Source organism: Lycium barbarum, chromosome 3, assembly GCF_019175385.1.
Source record: "Lycium barbarum isolate Lr01 chromosome 3, ASM1917538v2, whole genome shotgun sequence".
Taxonomy (NCBI): Eukaryota; Viridiplantae; Streptophyta; class Magnoliopsida; order Solanales; family Solanaceae; genus Lycium; species Lycium barbarum.
Genome location: NC_083339.1, coordinates 1,549,174 through 1,565,145, shown reverse-complemented (window position 1 = coordinate 1,565,145; position 15,972 = coordinate 1,549,174). Strand labels below are relative to the sequence as shown.

The following is a 15,972-nucleotide window of genomic DNA, read 5'->3' as shown; positions in this document are numbered from 1 at the left end:
TTCTCACCCGTTGTTCGGTATTCGCAAGTACCAGAACACCCGATTATATCCAGATCGCGCGTTGTAGGGCCCATTTTGGGGGCGGCATTGCCAACATGATTTTTTTCAATCTCAGGATTTGAAATCGAGATCTCTAATTAAAGATGAAGAGATCTAACCATCCCTCCACAACCCATATACACTAGCCTTGTCCTTTCAGGGGTAAGTTCATTGGTGTGCATCAACTTCCATTTTTGTTAGTTCATTTAATTTTGTTAAGTTCTTAATAATCATGCAGTAGGGTTTTTTTTTTTTTTTTTTTTTTTTTTTAATGGGCGGTGCTTTGGACCAGTTATAATCGCAATTAACTATTTCATCAAATTACGTCGGACAAGTGAGTGTTAAAGCAATGAACGCAATAGTCAATAAGCACCATAGAATTATGTTTATTTGCAAAAGAAATATATATTCAAACTCAAATTGCAAAAGACACATATTTTAAACTTCGAAATATTATGTTTTCTCTGACCTTTAGTTACCTTTTATTCTAAAAATAAAAAAAATAAAAAGGGTCGGAATCGTTCTTTAATTGGTTATCCAGCACTTGAACAATAATCCTAAAATTCGTCACTTAATAACCCATACACCTATTGAACTCTTAATCTGTTCTAAAGATCAAATGGCTATAGTTAATCGAGAGAAGATTTAATTTAATTGATTCTAAGGATAGATAATTATATTCGGGAAAAATAATCAACATTTAATGCTAACTCAAGGAGCTAAATCTAAATCCATTTATAATATTTGATACACATTGATCATTAAAAACTTGTGGTTTATTCTTTAATTGAGTGACGTCTATAAGCCCATGATTGCAATGCCGCCTCTAGACAAGTCCTTGCTCACAGAGCTGACCTCGTCTGCTCGAAACAACCTTGGCTAGCCTTCTAAGTTCTACCCAACCCCTACTACATTTGCCTTTACGATATTTATTAAATTTCATACGATTTGGATATAGTACGTCTTTTTTTTAATTGGAAATTCACGCTTTTCTACCTGTAATTAACGTTCATCTATAAATATTTTATTTAATGATATTGTTATTATCTACTAAATCGAGTTTTACATTCAGACATGCACGCGTGCCAAGAAACTAATAATTATAAAAGAATAAAAAGCTATTACAATAGCACTATAACGACCAATCGAGTCGTTACATCAGATACTAATTAAATAATCGCTCGCCCTCGAGCCACAAGGAGTAGAAATGAGGGAAAGTACCTGAATCAGCAAATAACCCGGGATATCTCTCCCGCATATCGGACTCAATCTCCTAAGTAGATTCGCCACTGCGGGTCCACTATATATTAAAAACAACTAAGAAAAAAGAAAAAAGAAAAAAATATTCCTTAGTTATTGCTTTACAGATCATGCAGTTAAACTAGTTGGTTTTTCTACAGTTGTGTTCTATGATTGGTTAGTTGAAAGTCCAGTGTGACAAAGATTCTCACGTGCCACCCACTTTTTTCACACACTTACTGTTGTGTGTTTTTTGTCTTGTCTCTCCCCACCCCACCCCCACCCCCACAATGCTAACTTGACCATTTCTCTCACATTAAAAAAAAAAAAAACTTAAAAAAAATGAGATTCCTTCCATTGTTCCTCTTTATTCTTTTTTTTTTGTTTGTTTGATTGATTGATTTCTTGTTTCTAGGTTGTGATCATGATCCTATGATTCATATGGTAAGCTTTGTTAAATTCTTGAGATTTTCTGTTTTAACTTTTTTTAGTTTCTTGATTTAGTTATTTATATTGTGCTGTGTTATGGATTTTTCAGGATGGAAGTTTATGAGTTAAAGATTGGATTTTTGGCTCCTCAAATATTGCCCCAAAGGTCTAAACTTTAACTTGGTAGCCTTTTGTATCTTTTTTTAGAAACCAGATTCTTGATTATGGGTTTCAGGTTTGGTAAATTAATGAGTTAAAGATGGGATTTTTAGTTCATCAGATATTGCCCCAAAGGTCAAAACTTGAAATTGGTATTTTTCAGAAACTAGATTCTTGATTATGGGTTTCAGGATTGGTAATTGATGAGTTAAAGATGAGATTTTTGGCTCCTCAAATATTGCCCCAAAGGTCAAAACTTTAACTTGACCAGATTCTGGATTTGGATTTTTGGCTGACTTGTAGTGGGAATCAAGAAAATTTATGTCTGGTAGATTTATAATTTGCTAATTCACTAAAAAGGGACTCTGGATATTCCCTTTTTTGTTGATAATCTGGAGTTTGATTAGTTTATGTTGGCCTTTGGATTCATTGATAAGAGTCACTTGGATAATGTTGTGATGAAGTTTGGAGATTTAAGTGGCTCAATTGTATTTCTTGGACTATAGCATTTTTTGTAGGGACCCCTTTGGGATTTGTTGTTTTTATTTGAGGGTATATGGAGTACCTTCCTGTTGAGGTCATTGGTAACATTTTGTCCCGGCTCGGAGCTGCCCGTGACGTTGTGATTGCATCTTCCACTTGTCGAAAATGGCGACAGGCTTGGACAAGTCATCTTCACACGCTGACGTTTAACTCGAATGACTGGCCGGTTTATCATGAGCTCACAAGGAGCAGACTCGAAATAATCATAACTCAGACGATTTTCCAAACTAACGGACTGCATTCCCTATCGATCCTCATGGATGATGTCGATGAGTTCTCCGCTGCTCCAGTAATAGCTTGGCTAATGTATACCAGAGAAACGTTACGCCAGTTATATTACAACGTCAGGACTACTCCGAACATTAATATACTCGAAAAATGTGGTCGACAGAGGCTAGAAGTGTTAGCTCTTGCACACAATACGATCACTGGAGTCGAACCGAGTTACCAAAAATTCCCTTGCTTGAAGTTTCTTTCGTTAAGTTACGTGAGTATGTCGGCTTTAGACTTGACTCTTTTCCTCACAGCCTGCCCAAAAGTCGAGGTCTTGAATCTTGTTAGTATAGACATCGTTATGTCTGATCCACAAGCGACAATGGAGCTGACGAGTAACTCTTTGAAAGATATCTATGTCGAAGCCGTTAGTTTGGATAAAATCATTCTGGAGGCCGATAGTCTTGAGAAGCTGCATTTGAAAGATTGTACGCTTGAGGATTTCGAGCTTGTCAGCAAGGGGAAGTTAAAACTTCTTAAGATCGATGATGTCAGCGTCATCCATCTCGATATTGGTGAGAGTGCTGAAAATCTCGAGATCGTGGACGTCAGTAATTTCACAATCATGTGGTCTAAGTTCCATCATATGATAGCAAAATCGTCAAAGCTGAGGAGATTGAGGCTATGGCAAGTTGTATTCGATGATGATGATGAGGCAGTGGATATCGAGACGATTTCCGCTTGTTTTCCTCAATTAAGTCATTTGTCATTGAGCTACGAACTAAGAGAGACGGGACTTCAGTATGGATCGGAAGATTCTTTTCGATTGGAAAATGTGGTTGTCCTGGAGCTCGGATGGATGGTGATTAGTGACTTGTTCTCGCATTGGGTAGCGGGCCTACTCGAAAGGTGCCCGAACTTGAGGAAGTTGGTAATTTATGGGGTTGTTTCAGAAACCAAAACGCACGAAGAATGCCATACGTTAGCCAACTTCACGTCTTTTATTGTAAGGCTTATGAGGAAATATTTGCATGTACATGTTCAGTTTGAATATGAATAGATTTTTGAACAGTTGTTCTCTGCTTGGAGGTACATGATCCTTAGTGCTGATTGTCTTTTTTTGTATATTGGTGTAACACTGTTCTTTATGATAAATTTTGTCGTTCGCCAAATTTGAAATTATTTTCTTTCAATTCAAGTAAGCATATCGTTTGCATTTCTTCTATCCTTGTTGATACTAGTTTGTGCAGTAATGTGCACTGCTTCTGTTGTTACTAATTTTCCTCAATCCTCTGCCTTTTCTTAATTTTTTTTTTTTATAAGGAAGCTTCCTTGTCCGCGTTTTAGTTCATTGATATAGATGCATGGAGTTGAAAAAAAATAAAAAAATTAGCTGGTATTGACAAAGGGAAAAACGCCATAGTGCTAAAATAAACAGTATATTCACGCTCTTTTGTTTCTCTTTTTCCTTTGGTAGGTGCTGTGTATATATACATTCTTGAAATACAGATATAGTTGCTGATTCCTACTTTTTCTTTTCTCTCCTGAAATCTGATGCATAATTGAGAATACCCTTTTCATTTGAGGACCTAATTTAAGTGAATCCTTCTCCTGACCAGTTTTAGAGCCTTCCCTTTTCTTTATATATATATTAATAGAAAAAATTTATGTATGGAATTTGGTGTGTGCAAGTTGGTCTAGACACCCACTATTAGAAAACATATTATCTATGAGATTTGTAATGGGGTAAAATCCTGAAGTGAGATAAGGAAAGAGCTTAATTTTCTTGATAAATGTGAATTTATTGAAGGATTCAGCCTTAGGTTGTTCGGTAATTTTGTTTTTTACACTTTGAGTAGCTGAAATAATTCAACTTCTGCCTTAGGGAGATATTGTTTTTTCACTGCAGTCTGAGGGGTTGGAAAAATGCGAGTAAGTGGAGAAACAGTGATGAGGTTAGCAGAGAATAAAAGATTAAGCAAGGCTATAGTGATGGAGAGGACTCTAAATATTGAGCTACACTTCTGCCTTCTACACAAAAGATATATATGCTTCACTGGTGGAAGCTTACGGAGAAGTCAGCTGGAAAATCAGATCTCTTCATGGCTGTACTGCTATATTTATATATATATATATATATATTTTCTTTTTTCATATGACTGAGAAATCTATCTCAGCCAACCCTTAAGACCAACCGCAGCTTTTGAAACTCGGGGATAATGGGCCTGCCTCTACCCTTCTCCACTTAAATACTCGACTTAGTTTTGCTGCACGTATATATAGGGATACTGGCTTGAAAAATCAAGCTGTTTGATAGCTTTTCAGTCTGTAAAAGTTGCTAATTTGGCTTGATTTTGCAGCATCTAAATTACTGCACGTGGAAAGAAAATCCAAAAGACACAAGAAAACCCGAAAAATCTAAACTATAGGTTGTAGGAATAAACCTTAACAACAACATACAAACATAACTATACACATAATTAACTACTTTAAACAATTTAAAGCGTAAAATTCTTCTAGAGAATATCTTTCTCTTTCAGTTCAGATTACCCTTACATTTCCGGCACTCTTTGAACTTACAGACATAATATCTTATATAGTCAAACCTCTATAACATCCATCCTCTATAACAACATTTCACTATAACGGCCAAGTTTTTTTTGGAACCGAATTTTCATGTTATGTTCTATTATATGTTTTCTGCAACAGCATTTTGCTATAACAAAAAAAATATATACAAATAAATGACGCGGTTATAGAGAGGTTTGACTGTATCAATGACTGAAGCGACATATTCTCCAGGTTTTGTCCTCGGCTATGTACTTCTGATCTTACTCATGCTTGTGAAGAGAGACTTCAGTTTGACTTTAGATAACTATCTAACCACAAGTAATGTGATAGAAGAAGGGAAGTAAAAGGAGAGGAAAGAACAGGTATTAGCTTTTTAACCTGTCTGAAGTTGCGCAAAACACTTCCTCTATCTCATTTTTCAAGACATACTTGGTCCAACAGTAAAACTAGGAAAATTGTTTGACTTGCAAATTTATCTCGATATTAGTAGTATTAATGTTATCAAATGCGAAAAGCATAAAAACATCAAAATATGGAGCTTTAACCGCAAAGTCAAATAACGTGTGCAACTTTGACGCAAAGCCAGGGGTGGGTGTAACTTGTCGCTACTGGTTCATATGAACCCCGTACTTTCAGGACGGAGTGTAAATTTATGAGTAAAAATTCACTAAAAACAATAAAGGGTAGATACGAACCTATAGCTTTTACAATATAATAGGTGCAATGCTAACCCTAAAAATTGAACCTATAGAGTTCAAATCCTGGATCTGCCTCTGAGTAGAGCATAAAATGAAAAAAATAAGAAATTTACAATGTACAGGAAAAAATTACTATAAACATTATAAAACTGCAATTAATTGAAAAATAAAATGTGAAAACTATGTCAATCAACTACAAAAAAATTCTTAAGTTCTGCTTAGAATGAAAGATACATGTTCTTTCTAATCCAGTTTGGTGACTAGTTTTCTTATACTAATTTGTGATTTCCTATTTCTAATCTAAACATATTCATACATCATGTTTCCTTAACAAATGATGTATCATTTCTTCGGCTATATCTATCTGTTCGTGTCGGCTTCTTCAAGTTATTGATTGGCTGGTTTCTGCTGAGGCACACTTGGTGTCACTTTGGCGTCTTTGCTGAAGCACCTAAGTAAACATGAAGTGCGCAACCTTTCTCAAGCACGCGCTGACAACACTTCATAGAACAAATAAACAACAACTGATGACAAGTCGATTTGGTACGGAGAACATGAGGACCTAATGTAAAGCTTGAATTGTTAAATGAATAACCTTATGAAACTTTTGAAGGGTGGACAGAATATTAGTAGTTATATAAGCATGTCAAGCATGTCTGCCCTGTAAATTTTGAGCAAATGATTGAAGTTATACAAGTCTTTTATTGGGATGGCGTGTATTGCCTAGATCACTATTCTTTTTCTTTCTATGTATCCTGTATATCTTCCGTTACTAATAACTTATGTGGCTCTTAGTCTTCTTCAGTGTTAATGTTGGCATAAGATGAGTTTAAAAGGTATAGCATATGGTCAGTGAGGATTCATATAGCCGACCCAACTTGTTTGGGACTGAGGCATAGTGTTATTTATGTTGTTGTTAGTGTTCTTCAACATTAATCCCAATTGACTTCTCTATAACCCCTTTCCGATGAGTCATATGATAATATAAATGGCTCTGCAGTTCCAGTAGAACATGCTTTAACTTTGGTTAATGCCTGATTTAATGTTTGACCATTTTTGGTGTACTTTTGTTTCATTTCTTTGCTGTTGTTATCCTGTATCATGCTCCCTACATATCTGTCACAATTTTGATTTCTTTGGAGAAAATGTAGCTTGGACAATTAGACATCCAACCCGTAATCGCAAGAAATCAATTGCAAGAGCGGAACTCTACAACTGAGCTATATCCCTCCGAGCCAAGTGGAGCATGGATGAAGTAGTTATATACTTCTTTTATTCTTTTCCCTGTTGCAGTTATATGCTTCTTTTATTCTTTTCCCTGTTGCAGTTGCCCCATGTTGGACTTGAATCAGAGACCTTGCTCGTGAAGTATATCATCGCACCTACGTGTCTAGTAGGAAGAGTTTTGTTCCCTTCCAGACACTTTTTGGTATCATGAATGACTTATCAGGTTGAACGAAAAAAACAAAAAAGAAGACGATATGGACTATTCTGTAAGTTGGCTGGACAGTGAAGGCATTATTTGAAGTTGCTATACTACATCATACCTGATTTGTCCATTCATTTTTGAAATGACACTTCCACAAAGTATTTTACTGTTGTTAAATAGTTTTTTCCTTTGTATCAGGTTATCCTTTAGTAGGTCACACGTTTTATGCAGTGTTGCAGAACATGTATGCAATCTATGTTCACAATGTGTTTGTAATGGTAATTCAGATGTGTTTCCGATGAGGACTTGATCTTGTGTATATTCTATTAGCAGTGCTACACATCTGATGAAGCCTTTTTTTTCCCAGTCATCTGATGAAACCAAAAGAGTCTCTAGGATCTATTTTTTAGAATAATGAGTACTATTTTTCGATTAAATAGCATTTAACCAACCTGGTAGCCAGGTGCTTTCTACCAGCTTTAAATGCCGGGCAACTGCACATATTTCACTAGTACGTACAAATTACTTATTCGGATGTAACAAAGTTGTAATAACTGCAGCCAGTGTCGGCATGAGATGTCTGTTCTTGATTAACAGTCTTATAATATGGGAAATGCCACATTTTCTGTACAATGTGGAATATAGGAACAAAATCATTTGAATGAAGACTTCTCTTTTTTACTTTATCAAAAAGCAAAATGGATTTTGTGATGAAGATACATAGGGATATCACTACTTTCTCTAATACATCTCTTTATAGTTGTCTTGTGTCCCCCTACAGGAAAATGTACCAGCCAGGAAGACGTGCATATATCACCTTTTCCTTTGTGAATATTGGTGTTTTGTGCTCATAAGCCTAAGTCGTGTTAGGTAGAGTTATTCGATATCTTTGCTGGTTGGAAATACAAGTACTCTGCAAATGCAGATCCCTGACTTGAATTTTTTAGGTTCCAGTTTAGAATTTTAGCACAATTTATTTGATTTATTGGGTTCAAAATCTATTATTCGACTTATTTTAGTGTATCTTTTAACATATATACGAGATCTGAGTCAACTGTTGGGTTCTGATCATACCTAATTTATTTTGGTATGATAATGATGATGATACCGAAAATATAGAACCAAACTATTTAAAAACCGTACCAAACTGTCGACAAATATCCCTAGAGCACCCCTTGGTACCTGCATAAACACAAGTTTTTTATTTATATAAAATGAGTACATCTCAAATCTGGTGCATATTTGGTTATATTAGTAAGGTAAGAGTTTAAAACATATTGCTCTAATATAACGAAAAGTAGATCCAAAATAGGGATAAAGTTGAAATGTTTGAAAATTTCAAACATTAGTTTATTGTGTAGTGAAATTTTCTATGTTGCAAAATAGATGTAACTGTAAACAAATATAAGCAGCATGTTGGACAATTAATTTAGAATATAACACTACATTAGTGAGTGTTAAGTTTTTGGGTTTTCCCTTTCTATATGGAAGTGGATTAATAAAATATAATCCAATTTGGACCAGGCCAATTTTGCCCAAAATTTCCTCTATATATAGGATCAATTTAGGTCTTATTCACAACACAAGAGTGAATTCATAGCAGCCATATAGAGAGAAAAACGTGAGAGAGAAAACAGATTTTCGTTCACAAATTTTCTGCTACAGCAGTCCGCTTTAAATTGCGTTTCCTGATTCGTTAACCGTTGGATCGTGCTGAAGTATGAACTAGGGGTTCTCAACATCTGGTTCTTCGATTTCAACGGTGGAGATCGGATTTTGTGGTTTGTAGCTCCAGTTTTCGAGTACGAACAATAGCTCATTTTTGGGGGTGATTTCTCTCTTTTCTTCACTGGTTTTGGTCCTATCTTTTATGTATTGTTGCTCCGTGCTTGGCTTTGTTGTTGTAGCCATTTGGAGAACATTGTTGTAACTCTTGTTGTTTATAGTGGAGCTTTTGTGGCCGGAGGTCCCGTGGATATTTCCTCTTCACCTTGAACGGGTTTTAGCACGTAAATTTGGTGTCTCTTCCATTCGATTTATTTTTGCTTGCTTTGCTATTTTATTGTTGGTATAGCTGCTGCTTGGATTTCCATTTGTGCTAGTGTTTATTGTCTTCTCTTGGTTCAAATAGTGTGGGAAGTTTCGACTTGGGTATTTCTTCCGCTGTTATCTCGTCGTGCAATTTGGTTATTGCTTGTTTCTTCCCAACAAAGTGGTATCAGAGCTTGCGATTGTATTTGGTTGTGTTGAATATCTATTTGAATGATGGAGGCAAATATGAGCAAGATGGCTTATTTAAATGGCAGTAATTACCATATTTGGAAAAACAAGATGAAAGATCTTCTATTTGTCAAGAAATTGCATTTACCTGTGTTTGCTTCTAAGAAACCCGAGTCTATTGAAAATGAGGATTGAGAATTTGAGCACTTACAGGTTTGTGGCTATATTAGGCAATAGGTTGAAGATAATGTTCGAAATTATATTGTGAACGAGACAAATGCTAAAAGCTTGTGGGAAAAGCTCGAGACATTTTATGCTTCAAATACTGGCAATAATAAGTTGTTCCTACTAAAACAATTGATGAATATTAGATACAAAGAGGGCATCCCTATTTCTAATCATATCAATGATTTTCAGGGTGTGTCCTTGATCAGCTATCTGGAATGGGTGTCAAGTTTGATGAAGAAATATAGGGACTTTGGCTTCTTAATACTCTGCCAGACTCTTGGGAAACTCTTCGAGTTTCTTTGACTAATTCTGCTCCCAGTGATGGTGTAACTACGGAATATGCTAAGAGTGATGTTTTGAATGAAGAGATGAGAAGAAGATCTCAAGCTTCGTCTTTTTCAACTTCATACTCCGATGTTTTAGTTACTGAAGACAGGGGCAGAAGTAGTTTCAGAGGTCAAAATGATAGAGGTAAAAGTAGAAGCAAGTCAAGAACCTCCTGGTACAAGCAGATACAAGAATCTTACATGTGACTATTGTCACTTGAAAGGTCACATCAAGAAACATTGCTACAAGTTTAAGAGAGACCAGAAAAGGCAAAAAAAAAGGCGATAATGAAAATCGTGTTGTTGTTGTTGCTGAAAATGATCTTCTCGTTGCTTGTCGTAAAAATGATATCAATCTTGTTTGTGATGAGTCTACCTGATTTGTGGATTCAGGTGCCACTTCTCATATCACGCCAAAGAAGGAATTATTTTCTTCTTATACTCCGGGTAATTTTGAAAATTTACGAATGGAAAATGATAGTGAGGTTGAGGTACTTGGTATTGGCACAGTTTGCTTGAATATTAAGAACGGTTTGAGGTTGGTTCTTAACAATGTCAAGCATGCTCCAGATGTTCGTCTGAATTTAATTTCTGTAGGAAAGCTTGATGATGAGGGTTATGATCAAACCGTTGGTGGTGGCCAGTAGAAGCTAATTAGAGGTTCAATGGTTGTGGCTCGAGGTTACAAGATGTCTGACTTGTACTTATTTCAGGGCTCCATTTGTGGTGACTCAGTAAATTTGGTGGAGAATGATACTTCATCAGAATTATGGCATAGAAGGCTGAGTCATATGAGCGAGAAAGGGATTGATAACTTGGCTAAGAAGAATGTGCTTTCTGGAGTGAAACAAGCAAAGTTAAAGAGATGTGTTCATTGCTTAGTCGGGAAACAGAAAAGAGTTTCTTTTCAGAGTCATTCACCTTCAAGAAAGCTGGATTTACTGGAGTTGGTACATTCTGATTTATGTGGTCCTTTTAAAGTAAGCTCTCGTGGTGGTGCACTTTACTTTGTGACTTTTATTGATGATCATTCTCACAAACTCTGGGTATTTCCTTTGAAGTCCAAGGATCAAGTACTTGATGTGTTCAAGACTTTTCAGGCCTTGGTTGAGAGACAGACAAGGAAGAAACTAAAATGCATCCATCAGACAATGGTGGTGAATACATTGGTCCCTTTGATAATTATTGTAGACAACAGGGTATTCGGCATCAGAAAACTCCTTCAAAGACTCCTCAGTTAAATGGTCTAGCAGAGAGGATGAACATAACTCTAGTTGAGAGGGTTAGATGTTTGCTTTCAAATGCTAAGCTGCCAGATTCATTTTGGGCAGAAGCACTTAATACTGCTGCTTATGTTATCAATTTATCTCCTACTGTTGCTTTGGATGGTGATGTCCCTGACAAAGTTTGGTTTGGTAAGGATGTCTTATGCTCATTTGAGAGTCTTCGGGTGCAAGGACTTTGTGCATGTTCCTAAGGATGAGAGGTCAAAGCTGGAAGTTAAAACTAGGCAGTGTATCTTCATTGGTTATGGTCAAGACGAATTTGGCTATCGTTTCTATGATCCAGTTGAGAAGAAACTTGTTAGAAGCCGTGATGTTGTGTTCTTTGAAGACCAAACAATTGAAGTTTGACAAAGCTGAGAAGGTTGATTCTCAGAGCAATGAGAGCTTTGTTGATGTTGATCCAGTTCCTGCGACTATTGCACCTGAAGAAAATCTTCAAAATAATAAAGATCAAGTTGATAATGAAGATAATGATCATGTTCAGAATGACCAACATGATGTTGTTGATGCTCCAGTGGAAGATGATGTGGTTGGCCAGCAACCAGTTGCTATTGATGTTCCAGAGAGTTCTCTCAGAAGATCTATTAGAGAGAAAGTGCCTTCATCTCGTTATTATCCCAATGAGTTTGTACTTTTGACTAACGGGCGAGAACCTGAAAGTTTTGATGTAAGATACTATTGGATTAGAGAAGTGTTGAATTCTAAGTTGTTTGAACTTGAGAAGATTCACACCGAGGATAATGGTTCGGATATGTTGACCAAAGCTTTGCCAAGAGGGAAGTTTGAAGAGTGTTGCTTGATCGCCGGGATGGCGGTTTCCTCCACATAGTCGGGAAGGGGAGAATTGTTAGGTTTTTGGGTTTTCTCTTCCTATGTGGAAGTGGATTAATAAAACTCAATCCAATTTGGACCAGACCAATTTTGCCCAAAATTTCATCTATATATAGGATCAATTTAGGTCTTATTTTCACAACACAAGAGTGAATTCATAGCAGCCATATAGAGAGAAAAACGTGAGAGAGAAAACAGATTTTTGTCTAGAAATTTTCTGCTACAGCAGTCCGTTTTAAATTGTGTTTCCTAATTCGTTAACCGTTGGATCGTGCTGAAATTTGAACTGGTGGTTCTCAACATCTGGTTCTTCTATTTCAACGGTGGAGATCGGATTTTATGGTCTGTAGCTCCAGTTTTCGAGTACGAACAGTAGCTTATTTTTGGGGGTGATTTCTCTCTTTTCTTCCCTGGTTTTGGTGCTATCTTTTATGTATTGTTGCTCCGTACTTGGCTTTGTTGTTGTAGCTATTTGGAGAACATTGTTGTAACTCTTGTTGTTTATAGTGGAGCTTTTGTGGGCCGAAGGTCCCGTAGATGTTTCCTTTTCACCTTGAAGGGGGTTTTACCACGTAAATTTGGTGTCTCTTCCATTCGATTTATTTTTGCTTGCTTTGCTATTTTATTGTTGGTATAGCTGCTACCTGGATTTCCATTTGTGTTAGTGTTTATTGTCTTCTCTTGGTTCAAATAGTTTGGAAAGTTTCGACTTGGGTATTTCTTCCGCTGTTATCTCGTCGTGCAATTTGATTATTGCTTGTTTCTTTCCAATAGTGAGATCTTTAATGTCCACTCTAGCTAAAGTATTCTTTATTCAATTTTTATACCTGACAAAGTAAATCAATTTTTCACTATCTAGCATAACATAATTATTTATTGCATATTTTAAGTTTCAATTACCAGTTGGTCAGTTTTAACCGTACTAGTCTTGCCTCTTTGGCTCGCGCTTTGCATGTGTACTTATAAAATAAGAAAATACTTTTAAAAAATCACATAATATTAAACATCTTAGTTATAAATAAAAACAAACAATTGTCCTAGTTCTTGAAAATATTGTGGTTTGATAGTCCAAAACTCTTGAAATATTAATGATGATTAACGTTTATCCCATTAAGAGCTCGTTTGGTAGGAGGTCTTAGTTAAAATAGTCATGGTATTAAATGTGATATTATTTTATAGCATGTTTGGTTGGCATTTTGGGGCGTGTATAACTAATACATGGATTATTTAATACACCAAAGGGTGTATTATCTTATCCCACCACCACCCGGGGATAACTTATCCATGAATAGCTTATTCATGGATAAAAAACTAAAATGACAAAATTGGTCTTGTTTTGTTTCAAGAAACCTATAAAGGCCAAGCATCTAAGGGTATAATTGTAACAAATTATTTTTTAAGTTTTAAAAATAAATAAATATTCAAATGGTATCTTTTGTGTCCAATTTCAGTGCAATGAACCAAACACCCAACAAACATAATCCCTGTATTACTAATCCGTGTATTACTAATCCCTACATTACTAATTCTTGCATTATTAATCCATGTATAACTTGTCTTTGGACCAAACGACCCCTAAGCGATAAAGGGATCCGTAACTTTTGCTTTTCCTCGGTTTTTTTTCTTCTTATAATTTTTGGTTGCCCCTTCATTTTTAGTAAGCATTTTGGTCTTTTAACTTTTCAATTTTTGGTTTAACATTATATGTTGTATTTAAATTTTTATCAATGCGACCAAGTAATGTTCAAATAACTTTAATTATGCCATTCTTTTAACATATCAATTAGCTTGACAATTTTTCTTTTTTGGTTCTATTTTAATATTTCAACAACACAGTTAATTACATGTGAATGTGAGTAATGTTGACTATGATTGCAAATACTTCACGACTAAAGTATTATGCCTTACCTTTGAGAAAGCCTCCTTTTTACAGTTGCATATATATTAATTAGAAGTTGTTGTAGCATGAAGGTAGTATTTTATAGAGCTTGTAAATAATTTTAATCAATATGTCTTTCTTGGCAAAGCTAGTAATAATTGTCATTGTCAATTTCATGATGTACAACTGTAAAGAAATAGTTACCTCTGATAGAAATACTTAATAGTTACTAACATCAAAATTATGATTCCTTCCATATATGAATATGGCAGAAGAATATTAGTTGAATTGTATATCGAAATATAGAATAGGTGTCAAATTTAATTAACATCCTTTAGGAAACAGTAGGAGTAAGGTCTGCGTACACTCTATCCTCCTCAGACCCACGTTGTGGGATTTCACTGGGTTGTTGTTGTTGTTGTAGGCGCCCATAGACTAATAATTAAAGAAATTGAACTTCTAGAAAATCAATTAAACTTGCATAGTAACAAAAAAAGAGTTAAAATAAACCAAAATAACAAGTGGCATAATTTTTTTCAAGTGGCCAACTTAGTCCCTAATCAAGATCAACCATTAACTAATGAAACGAAAGAAATATGAATAGCTCAAGACTCTACAGAGAAAAACAGCCTGAACAATTCGAGTTTAGATTAATTTGCATATTTTAAAATTTGACCAGGAGTTTGATACTACAATTGATGATAATATAACGATTTAGGTCACGACATGATCTTTCAAGGGATCATATAACAACAGTAAGAAACAAAATCAATGAGAAATTATGGAAATATATATGGCAAGGAGTAACTTAATACCACAACAGTCATAAACAGTAGCAGAAAACGAAATAAATTTACTGTGTTTATGGTTGTGTAAATAACTTTCTTGGTGATTAATCAGAAAGCTAGGTACCAAAAAAAAAAAAAAAAGAACTGAACTTACCAAATTTAATACTTGCAAATGAATCATGGTTTGCAGACTGAGTGATATATATCAAATGAAATGATTAATATTCTTAAATGGGAAAAATATTTTTCCATTGATAGTAGTTTGTCAGAACAAAAAAGGGTTAAGTGAGTTGCACCTTTTATAATGTAAAACGAAGGAGGTCAAAAGGCTGATATATAGATGAATGCTAGTATTAATATCTGAAAAATGCATGAGACAAACGGATAAGGATTGAATAATTTTTACAATTGTTGGAAGATGAAAAAGTCCACTTATTATGGACATTACCTGACATAGATTTTTTTATTAATGTAAAGGGCAAAATGCTCGGACATTTTCGTAAACTTTAGGCTTAGCAGCTTTTAGTATTATATGATACTCCCTTCATTTCATAATAAGTGTTATCTTAACCAATTTTTTTATCCCATAATAAGTGTCATCTTAGGATACCAATGCATATATTGACTATTTTTTTCCATCTTTGTTCTTGGACAAAAAAGGCAAATTTCTTTATTCAAGGTCAAAAGTTGGATTCACAATGTCAAATTTTGAGTTTCACGTGAAAATGAAAGTTTTGGCCCATGAAGATGAGATTAGTAAGATGCAAAAGAAGTAGTAGTACTCTAAATGATAATGTTGGATTTCCAATGTCAAAAGATGAACTACTTGTGAATGTTCTAATCATCAAGAAGATTTTTTTTTACATAAGGATAATTTGGTAAACTTTATACTTCAGCATTGATTTCTTAATATGAGTGTTTTTGGCTAAGGTAACACTTTTTATGGGACAGAGGGAGTACTTAGTTTCAAAGTTTTCTTTTTAGAATTTACTTTAGTGTCACTTTTGGTTTCAAGTGTTTTTTTGGTGCTTCATTTGCGTCAGCAACCAAAGGTAGATAGGCAATTGACTTTAGGTGAGACAGAGACAAAATAA

General features: G+C 35.1%; 1 protein-coding gene across 1 annotated transcript; it reads left to right on the top strand.

The window, feature by feature from the left end:
• The first annotated feature begins 1,561 nt into the window (after positions 1-1,561).
• On the top strand, positions 1,562-3,840 carry LOC132629867 (F-box/LRR-repeat protein At1g67190-like). Its single transcript, XM_060345264.1, has 2 exons — positions 1,562-1,722; positions 1,817-3,840. Exon 2 carries the CDS (start codon positions 2,423-2,425, stop codon positions 3,680-3,682), a length of 1,260 nt encoding a protein of 419 aa, XP_060201247.1. The 5' UTR covers positions 1,562-1,722; positions 1,817-2,422; the 3' UTR covers positions 3,683-3,840.
• The last annotated feature ends 12,132 nt before the right edge of the window (positions 3,841-15,972 follow it).

Bases quoted from the DNA above. Each gene is read 5' to 3' on its own strand.
- LOC132629867 (XM_060345264.1), top strand. From the start codon at position 2,423: ATGGAGTACCTTCCTGTTGAGGTCATTGGTAACATTTTGTCCCGGCTC.